The 11026-nt window shown below is 33.6% G+C and overlaps 1 protein-coding gene across 2 annotated transcripts; it reads right to left on the bottom strand.

Moving 5' to 3' along the window:
- Positions 1–247: 247 nt before the first annotated feature.
- Positions 248–2362, bottom strand: LOC103934194 (transcription factor RAX3). Of its 2 annotated transcripts, XM_048582078.1 has the most exons (4): positions 2082–2362; positions 1677–1907; positions 1408–1537; positions 248–1299 (listed from the first exon to the last, which is right to left on the bottom strand). In XM_048582078.1, the coding sequence occupies exons 2-4, from the start codon at positions 1810–1812 to the stop codon at positions 426–428; spliced, it is 1140 nt and encodes a 379-aa protein (XP_048438035.1). In that variant the 5' UTR covers positions 1813–1907; positions 2082–2362; the 3' UTR covers positions 248–425. The 2 variants fall into 2 exon arrangements, with proteins under 2 accessions (XP_048438035.1, XP_009342199.2); XM_009343924.3 differs by having other exon boundaries at positions 1677–2362.
- Positions 2363–11026: the final 8664 nt, after the last annotated feature.

Here is an 11026-nt window from a genome sequence, read left to right as displayed (position 1 = left end):
CAGAGTAGTCAATAGAATAGACATGGTATCCCAACTGATCTTATTGCCATGCAGGTGAACAGAACCACATTGTTCTATGTTCAAGACTTCAAGTTCCTAAATTAGTTAAACACAACAAGCAACATCGCCCACAAGTATTTCAAATTTGAACTGGGAGAGAAATTGAAGCTTATAAGTCATAAATAAAAAATTTGAGAAATAGATCATCGATCCCCTTGTAACTTGTTGGCTTAGTGGTACAACCAGAGGTCAGTAGGCATTGGGTTCCACTAGCACCCAGTTGGATCATCGTTGAATTACCAAAAAAAATAATAATTAAGAGAGAGGTGGATCAAAGTATGATTGCAAACGAAAGAAATTCTACTGAATTCAGACACCAAATCAATTTACAACCCGTTAACCCCAATTACCATGCATTATTGGTGTTATTTGAGGCCAAAGTAGGTTGCCTCTGCCAAAAAAGAATGTTGATCTTGTGGTACTACTACTGCTTGTTGGCAGCAGGTTTCATAGTCTGCAACCATTTGAGTACTATAAACCAGTGAGTTTATGTCTTCCCAACTAATTTCACTCTCTGCAGAAGCAGTACTGGTCCCTGCACTGCTACCGTTGTTCAACGTCTCCTCGGAGGCTTGATAATAAAAACCACCCAGTTGCTGATGCTGATGAGCAAAACTGTTGTCGTAAACCTCCAATTCAGTTAGCTGGTGAAGATGATCAGCCTGTAGATTGTTATTCTGATCGTCGAGCCCATGAAATATGGTTGGACTACTTGAACCCCCAGTACCGTTACTAGCATCAAAGTTTGTGCTTGGAAATTGAGAATAGTTATTACTGTTGGCTGCTGAAGTAGAAGCAAGAACATCAATGGAGCTCTGATAGAATTGGTGATCTGATGACGAGGTGGACGAAATATCGACCGGGTACTGAAAACTTGTGGTGCTAGTGTCAGAATCATGGGAAAATCTTCCTCCAAGATTGATGAGCATGGTCTTAATGGAAGCGTCATCCTGCATGAGTTGAAGGTCATGTGTTTGATAATTAGCCACTGGCACTACTGGTAGCTCTGGCCAGTTATAAGGGTTCTGGTTGAAAAACCCAGCTGAGATATTAATAAAATTTGCGTTATTTTCTGATCTTTTGATCATCTCTTGCTTAAAGATGGCAGCGCGGCGACTCTGCTGAGCCTCCTGTTGTTTACGCTGCTTGCCCAAGAGCTTTTTCTTCAGCCTTGTGTTCCAGTAGTTCTTAATATCGTTGTCCGTTCGCCCTGGTAACTGGGCTGCAATGACAGACCACCTGTCCAAAAAATAAAAGGTACTACTTAAAATTCGTAAAGTGATAAACTTCCAAATTGAAGAGCATTAAAAACTAAGATATATAGCCTTGAAATTGTTAAAAATATACCTGCTTCCAATACTCATGTAGAGGCTGCAAATGATGTTATCTTCTTCCTCGGAGAACCCGCCGTGCTTGATATTCGGCCGAAGATAATTCAACCATCTAAGTCGACAGCTTTTGCCGCACCTTCTAAGGCCTGTCGTTGATCATGAAAAGTAGTACAACAGTATTGATGAAAAGTGATCAGCTAATAATTAAACACATAGGTTGGATCATGATCAATAATTTTGTTAATTAACTGGGATGAGGAGGATCTGAAGTGATTAATTTCTGACCTATCTTCTGAGGCAAGGTAATCCAGTTGCCGCCGGTGCCATGCTTCTCGATATAAGCCTTGAGTGTAGCATCTTCTTCAGGTGACCAAGGGCCTTTCTTAACGTTGGCTTTGTCACAGCAAGGAGCTCTGCCCATGGCTTTTGCGTTAACCTGGTTTTTTTTTTTTCCGGATGTGTGGGTTATGTTGTGATGAGCCTTGGTTCAGCTATATATGTATCAGTTAGCTCCCCCTTTATGATTACCAATTGATGATAATTTCAGAAAGTTTATGATAATGTTAATATAATATATGTAAGAGAGAAAGAGAGAGAGTATAATAGCTGGAGAGCTGAGGAGATGGCTGGGGACATGGAAAGGGTCACAGAAATTCAAAAAGTTGAATTGAAAAAAGGGTGAGCCTTTACCTATAGAATATTGGAGAATTGGAAATGCCAGAACAGGAGACCAGAGTTTCATCTCATTGTCTCTCTCTCTCTCTCTCTCTCTCTCTCAGAAACGTAAGATAGTGGATGATGACGACGATCAAAAAATAAGTGACGCGACTAGAAGCTTTAAAGAGTTGAAGCAAACATCAGCTTGGTTTGAACTTTTCCACTGGTTCATGACCGTGAATGGTTCCTCAAGCCTTTAGTAAGAAGTTAAGAATAATTCGTCCAGGCAGCCATTATCATGGTCTTGATATGCAACACAAGGAACGTGTGAAATGAAAACACCATTTGACAGTGTTTCATGCACACATAAAAATTCTATAGCTAGTCAGGATCTTATTTTAAGCATGAGTTAAGGTATTTTTCCATTATTTAAACTTTTGTTTTGAAGATAAAAAAGGTTTATCTATATAGGTAGAGTCTATGACTTATATAGCAAAAATGCTACTCTTACCATATTTTTACACTACAATTTTACTTTTAATAGAAATGAAACCCACGTATGTTAGTGGCCATACCTCTAATAGACAGGTGATACAAATGTATTATGTAAAATATAGTAAATGTAGAATTACTGCTTAAATAATATATTTACTTAGATGACTATTGCAAGTCCCTTTCTCTGGTTTTGGAGTCGTTGGGGTTGGTTTTCGATGAAAATACCAAGAGGGTTTTGAGGTGTTAATTAGGGACAATTTCTTGTGAAGGAACACACCACTATATGTCAGCCCGCCATGGTGGATGAAGCAGTAACAGTCGCTATATACTTGATATAAGAAAATTGTGTACTCCATCTAATATGGGAACAAACAACCAAAATATATTTTATTTACTTGAAAAGGGAAAACTCTGTATGAAGTATTATGTATTCGGCTCACTTGGATAACATAGAAGGTAAAGAAATGGGATGAGTCCTGTAAGATGAGGGAGCAGAGGTTACTCCTTGGATTAGACTACATGACATTCTCAATTGGACTACCGGCGGCTTCTAGTGCAACACAAGTGGGGAATTCTTTCTTGGCTAGCATTATTTATTGGCACTCTTTTCTAACTTCTTGCATCCTGTATATAATATTTCTTTTCATATTTACACGTTAGCATCAAATAAATATTTCTAGACCGTAAGTTCGTAAGTATGGACAACATATGCATGAAAAAATGAAGTGTGATCAATGATTTAAATTTATAATTTAACAAAATAAACATCTTATATTCTTAAAGTCTGGAAAAAAAAATCAAACTATTTAGCTATAATTTATTTGACGCGTAGATTATTGCACCAATTATTGTTACTACATGTTAAAAAATAAATCAACTGAAACTGTTGCTAATGTTGTCAGAAAATATGATAACCTTTTCTTATAAACTTTGTAGTAGTAAGAGGTTAAGAAATTAAAAGTGTATTATACTCGACTCATTTTCCCATTATGTACACTAGCCTTCATGCACGCGGGTGAGCGCGTGTAGAAAGTATTTTTTGAATCATGACGTGTTACGCATAATTTATACGTTTTAAATGTATTTAGCGTGAATTGATAAAAGGAAAGTCAAATATTGAATAAATGAATAATCTTAGATCATGCTAAAAGAAAGCTCTCATAAATCAATTAAAGCAGTTAAATTCACATAATAAAATCGATCTCTATAGAATTTATATTAAAAATAGAGAAAATAATATTTAATAACAATTGATTGAATTACATTATTACTAGCCCATTGTGAGGCTAAGTCCATCCCCCTCCCCCTGAGTGTAGATAATATCATTTGTTAAAAGAAAAATCATTTGATAACTAATTTAATCACATTATTATCCGCGAAAAACCTTTTTATATAACCAGTATTATACGTATCTTCAGATGTTTTGAACGTTTTTTAAAATAGAGAAATTGAATCACATTATTACTAACATATTGTGAGGCACTAATTAAAAAACAAAAGCACAAAAAAAATTAATTATTAAAAAAATAATGTTAAAATGATGAAAATGCCTCTGCCTTATTTGATGCATTATTTTGAGATGCCTTTGAATTCTTTTGTCTTGGGAGCATTTTTGTCCAAATATTGTTGTTGATGCTTGGTGACACCAAAATCACTATTCACTTTTCCATTCTCTTTATATATAGATATTGACAACTAATTTATTCACATTATTATCCATGAAAGACCTTTTTTTATAACCGGCATTACAAGCCTCTTCAGATGTTTTGAACGTGTTTAAAAATAGAGAAATTGAATTATATTATTGCTAGCATATTGTGAAGCACTAATTAAAAAAAAAGCACAAAAAAATTAATTATTAAAGAAATAATATTAAAATGACAAAAATGTTCATGCCTTATTTGATGCATTATTTTGAGATGCCTTTGAATTTTTCATCTTTGGAGGCATTTTTGTCCAAATCTTGTCGTTGAAGCTTGATGACACCAAAATCACTATTCACTTTTCCATTCCTTTTATATATAGATATTTTGAAAGATCAAAAAGTCCGGGCCGCCACAGGTATTACCATTGTGTGGAATATAATGGAAAGGTTTTTCGTTATGGTAGGTGAACGAAAAACACCACCAATAGAAGAACTAAATCACCGTGAAATTACCATTACCATGAGATTAAATCAGAAACTGTGATGTGATAATAAGATATGACAACGGGGTTATATATCAGTCGTGTGACAATATTGCCTACAAAGATTTCAAGAAGAATAGTGTTATTCATACATTTATTTTTATCTTCTACACACTTTTGTTAATTTTTTGTCGTTAATCTTCTTCAATTTGTTCAATCTGATAGCTAAAAATTAAAAAAAACATGTGAAAAATAAAAATATGTATATAAATAGCACTACACTTTCAAAAACTTCTCACATACACCACAGAACAAACTTGACACCAATAATGGGTAGCTTTTTATAGATGACAAAACAAGATATAACAAGGGTTTAATTAATTAATTGAACACTGATGTACCATTGTAGTTTATAAAGCAGCCAATTATGCTAATGACACATGCCATTTTTGGACCCATTTGGCATAATAAATATGACAAAGACTTTACAAGACAAGCGTACTTGTTTATATTAGCATTCAGCCACCAGTCACGTACAGGAATTCCACTGTCAATTTTATTATATCACATATAGACCTTCTTGTATGTCGTTTATCGTTCTGATTATAATTTATTGTGGAGTCTTTTTTTTTTCATGATTTTGATAAAGTGAGTTAAATATAATAATTTAATATCAAATTCGCTAACTATAAGAGTCAAATCTAAAACCTAACTTTTAAATGAAGATCAGGAATACGGCAAGATTATAGCACTAAGTGAAAATTCATTATGATGTAGCATCAAATTTGAGTTATTTTAGATGCAATAAAATTAAAATGAGGAAGCAAGGTCTAAAGACAAAAAGTGATTGAAAAATTAAAAATTCGAATACTATTTGTTGTTGTCATGTCTTGAAAGTTAATGTTCTAGACTTTTAGGTAGCTCCACAAGAGGAAATAAAAAAAGAACAAGGTTCGGTGTTAACAAATGTCTGAGATTTAGTCCCAAGACTTGTTTTCCAAAAACTTGCACTAAGTTTCTGGATTATAGGTCTTGTGACCATTCCACTATAAACACTTATGCCGTATTTATTATATTTTAGGAAGTGTTTATAATTTTATTATTTCATATTTTAATTTTCTTTTGGAGCCAAGACTATATAATGGTTGTATTTCAACATTCATTCATATTTATTATCAATTAAACTTTATAGAGATTTTAGTATTTTTTGTTGTATTCCGGCAGTATGCTCTTCCGCTTATGTTTTAGGATTTGATGATGATCGATCCTATCTATCTCGTTTCTCGTTGTATCCATTATAGAGTTTTTTTAATTCTCGTAATCGATATTTTACACTAATTTACATATATATAAGGGAGAGAGTTTAAATTTATTATGCAATAAATTGAAAGATTTTTTTTTTTGGTTGAATCTGAAAGAAAATTCACATCACGACAATCGATCAGTATCATTCTTTTTATTATAAAATTATCTTTAATGTTCTTCATGAGAGGGCCAGCTTAATTATTGAAGGGAAAGAACATAGAAAATGGGAAAATGGACACCAAGGAAGAAAGTATTGGCTGAATTGACTCAGTATGAAAGGGTAAAAGTCAAAGGTGGGCTTGTACAAAATGGTGGTTGATTTTTTATGATGCTAAGATTTGCCTTGATTTTCTTTTTTATTGTGATTTGTTGTCGCTATATACGTAGTTTAGAATTACTCAAGTGGTCCCAACAAGTCCACGAAAGTTTTTGGAAGGAAAATAATACATAAAGTTTAGGAATCGGGTTTATAATGAAAGAAAAAGGTAGCTAGTAATAAAGTAAGGTTGAATTTGAAGGAAGAACATTTTGATAAAATGAAGGGAACGGTCTTCATGTTAGGCCAAGTAAACTGACTCTCTCTCTCTCTCTCTCTCTCTCTCTGTGGAAAGTGGAAACGGTCTTCTTGTTAGGCCAAGTAAACTGACCCTCTCTCTCTCTCTCTCTCTCATGGTTTCTTATTCAACTTTTTGATATCTTCTTTTTTCTGTGTCTGATCCTAGACCTACTAGCGTGAAAGGTTATTTTGACAGGGTTCAAAGCGCAATACAGCTCAAGGCCACTTCCTTCTCGAGGAATTTTTCTAACCAAACCAAAGCAATACAGCACAAGTACATTCAAGAAATGGAAACAAAACTGTTCTTCATGTGTGAGCTAACTTTCATGAATTGCTGCAATATAATCAACTAATTTGGCAACCACAAATTAGAAACTTAATTATTTGCCACCAACAATCGAGTGGAATTAACCTTATTTCCCGAACAAGTAGTAAGGTTAGGATATGCACTACATATGGATGACTAAATGCTTCAATTGATTATGTACAAATATGATATTTGAATGGCGAAAAAGAAAATAAACTATTATAATTAGTGTCACATCCCGGTCTGGGCACCCACCACATCCCGGGCTCAACTCCACTGTAGCACGATATTGTTCACTTTGGGCCCCGACCATGCCCTCACAGTTTTGTTTCTGGGAACTCACGCGAGCAGAACTTCCCAGTGGGTCACCCATCCTGGGAATGCTCTCGCGTGCTACTCACTTAACTTCGGAGTTCCCATGGAACCCGAAGCCAGTGAGCTCTCAAAAGGCCTCGTGCTAGGTAGAGATGGAAATATACATATAAGGCTTATAGGATCCACTCTCCTGGACGATGTAGGATGTTACAGTTAGGACTTTACTATAGGATTTGAATACAGTATTCATTTTAGTTGGTCTACAAGGAGGTGCACCTATATATGCAAGAACACAAGTATTGCTGGAAAAGTTAATTAGTTAGGTTTTTTAGTTTATTATTATTTGGGAGTTTATTTGTAGGATGAGGGTTTGGGTTCCTTGCCTATTAGAATTAGGGTTAGTAAATAAGATGTACGTAACTCATGTAGAAATAAGTCTAGAAAGATGTAATCTCTTCAGGTTATGTTGCTTTCTTAGAAATTTTGTAACATTTCTTTATTTTTAGTTAGTTAAATAATATTCGTAATTTTGTAGTCCGTTTGCTCATATGTTTAGCATACTCTGATTTTTAGCTAGTATTGTTTTAAAACACCTTGTTTTCTCCTTGGACGAATGAAGGGGATTTTAATTTGTGCTCTAATACTGCTTTGAAATTGGTTTGCTTCTAATGGAAGTGAATGCATATAAGGTTCCCACCATTGGACTTTGCACTGAGAGAGAGAATTCTATATATATAGGAGAATATCAATTTAGTCTGAGAATAAATTCTAGGGTCATTTTGGTTCTAATCTCTGATCAACCTAATTATTACATTAAAACCTTGTTTAGTTACATATATTGATCGAGGTCCTTAACATCATTTAAGGGACTTTACTTATGCATTTATACATTTAATGTCCCACAAATTATGAAATTTAAAAAAATTCAAATAATATTTTTAAAATATAATAAATACTTAAAAATAAATATTGGAGTAATATTGTTCTTCATAAAATTATAGCAAAAAAATAATGTACCCACATAATTATTAACACATTTTACAAAATAACTAATGATAGATTTTAAAACATAAAATAAATACATATAATTAGCATGGGTGCACTTAGCAAAAATAAAAATGGGTACAAATAATACAAATAAAGCTTTAAAAAATATGGGCATAAAAAGAAATTAATATATGGGTACAAATTAGAGATGAAAATAGAATTGGTACAAATTTAAAAAGGGTTGCAATTGAAAATGGGTACAAACTAAAAAAATATATATCAAAAAAAATTTAGTCATAAAAATAAATATTTCAAATGTAACATTTCTAACACTAAATAAATATATTTAGAAATAAAAAAATATTTTATTTATTGAAATAATTAATGACATTTATTAAAACCTAAGGACCTTGATAAAAAATTGAAATGGAATAAGGTTTTAATCAATGAAATAGTAAAAAGAGGGAAGAGAATCTAATTTCTCCTAAATTCTATTATAAACATGGATTGTCCTGTTTTTTCTCGTTTAATTTGTTTCTAGAAGTACTGTCTACTGTAGTCCACTAAAAATTTAATTTGGAGTTTAGACGCCATGCATGTATCTTCTTGCCTCTAAACCAAAGTATTATTCTTTTTTTTCATATAATTAAATCATATTGTAAATAAAACGACGAATAGAAGTGGAAGAAGATATGAATATCTAAAAAGTAACCTAGAAATCCTCAATTCAGTAGTTGGAGCAATGGCAAAGTCAGGATTTGCCGAGGAGAGGGGCGAAATTCAAAAGAGTATAAGGTTCAATCGAAGCAGTTGCCTTCACATTGAAGAGTGCAAAGTTTTGAGTCAATATTCATAACAGAAAATAATCTCTCCATCAAAACGGCTGTAAGCAATAATATCAAAGCCAATGTAAGAAGCTTAAATTGGCTAGGATAACCTAAAAAATGTTAGGCGATAGTCAAACAGCGGACTGGGACATAGCACCTAGGTGCCTAGGCGAGATCTAGACAGGAGCCTAGATGGATTTAAATTATCGAAAATAAGCGTTAAACAATATTTACATTGTTTTTAAAAAGTAATACAATATTTATAAATAATATGAGAGTTTAAGATAAATACGATAGGTGTCTTAAAAGATATAAAAAAAAAAGAAAAAGGGGAAAAAAACAAGAAGAGAAATGGGTTAATAAACCACAAAAAAGGGTGGGGTTAGAAGAGATAAAAAAGAGGGGAAATGGGTAAACAAAGAAATGGAGAAGAAAGATAAAGACCGAAGAGAAGTGATGGGTCAATACTTGGGTAATACTTGGGTAAGGTGTCAGTACTCAATTTTTACTGACTTATTAGGTGGTCCAATAATTGTTCAACACTTGTCTTTAAAACTCACAACCAAATAGATAAAACTTGGGTACTCATCCGATGAAGTGTCTATAAAACTTTGGATTCTGAAGACCGACAGCCTTAGACTGCACTGATCACACATTGACCCTGCTAATTGCCCATGCATGGAAAGTTAATCTAAAAATGGACTTCTAGAAGTTGAACTTTCTATATATGCAAGGATTTTATCACTTCAAAGGAAGGATGAATACTGATCCGCACAAGGGGCTAGAAACAGATTTAATTTTTTTTGAAACACGAAAACTACAGTTTAACTATTACATATGATTTTATGATATGCGTTACACTGATACTAAGCTTGGGAACTGTATATTTTTGGGTACAGCATCCCTAGTTAATTATATCCGAAAGTTTTCTTATAATTTAATAAAATAAAAAAAATGTAAAGGGCTTGTAACTTAAGTGGTTAAGAGTATTTATGATCCACTTTGTATAAAAAAGAAATTCAAAAGTAGTTCCCCCCTTGTGTTTTGTGAAAATTTCCAACGCATGACACCGACTTTGTTGCAGTCTACTAATAAATAGCATCTTCTAAATACAAACTTGAACAGTAAAAATAGAAAAAAATTTGAGAAAAAATCTGTGCGATCATAATTTCTGTAATGACGACAACGCCGGACAGCGACAGATCTGGAATGCTTTGTGAGTGTTGTGACAAGGGGGATCGGAGGAGGGAAGCATTCCCATAATTGACTGCAACAAAAAACTTTCTAAGAAGAAAGCAATTGAACCTTTCTCTTACGAAAATCATATTGGTCTGCTCAACTTTGCCTTGCTTTACTTTCCATTAAAAAAACGAAGGCAGCAACGCGGTTTCTTCCTTGTTCTTTCGGGGAGGAGGAAGAGAGGGTGCAGAGGCATTGAAAAAATAGATAAGACAAAGATGCAGATAAACTTTACGTATATTTTAGCATTTACTTTTGAAGGTTAGTGTTTTAGCTTTTGCATGTCGATAACCCGGAGATTGTGTTAGGTCTGGGGACGCTAAAATCTTCCATTCAGTGGAAACTGGAAAGCAATTTGACTCGTGCAAAAACGACAAATACAGCAGATTGCTGGAGTTGAAAAGGACTCCAATATATGGTGTTTTCCAAAATAACAAATTTTGCAGAAGCCATCGTTTTGACTAATTGAGTTGAATTTTCCCTGTAACGGGACTGATTTATGAAAATCCTTTTTAACATCTTCCACGTTCTTTCTTTTTCGTCATTGGATCAAACAAATATAATATTAAAAGCTCGAATTAAAAAGAGGGGAAGGTGAATATATGTGGAAAAATCACTTCATAGTAATTTAGGAAGAAGGATGGTCAATAATCACGAGGAAACTCATTTACGCTACGCTTTTGATCTTGGCATGTCACATGCAATAATATTGCACGATCCTTGGTTTAACCTTAACTTTAGAGATTAAGAACCATCTTATGATGCAACGGCAATAGAGCATATGATATGAATAGCTCAAGGTAGAGCACTCAATGGGCTA

Source organism: the organism of the source record quoted next, unplaced genomic scaffold (genome assembly GCF_019419815.1).
Source record: "Pyrus x bretschneideri cultivar Hongxiangsu unplaced genomic scaffold, Pyrus_bretschneideri_v1 Contig18, whole genome shotgun sequence".
Taxonomy (NCBI): Eukaryota; Viridiplantae; Streptophyta; class Magnoliopsida; order Rosales; family Rosaceae; genus Pyrus; species Pyrus x bretschneideri.
Note: the sequence above shows the minus strand (reverse complement) of the source record. Positions and strands in the feature narration are given on the sequence as shown.

What these genes read in the sequence shown, in the direction of transcription:
- LOC103934194 (XM_009343924.3), bottom strand. Translation starts at nt 1,812, where the DNA reads ATGGGCAGAGCTCCTTGCTGTGACAAAGCCAACGTTAAGAAAGGCCCT. An exon ending in TACCTTGCCTCAGAAGATAG is followed by an intron (nt 1,538 to 1,676) that starts GTCAGAAATTAA and finishes GATCAACGACAG; the next exon opens with GCCTTAGAAGGTGCGGCAAA. An exon ending in TACATGAGTATTGGAAGCAG is followed by an intron (nt 1,300 to 1,407) that starts GTATATTTTTAA and finishes TTTTTTGGACAG; the next exon opens with GTGGTCTGTCATTGCAGCCC.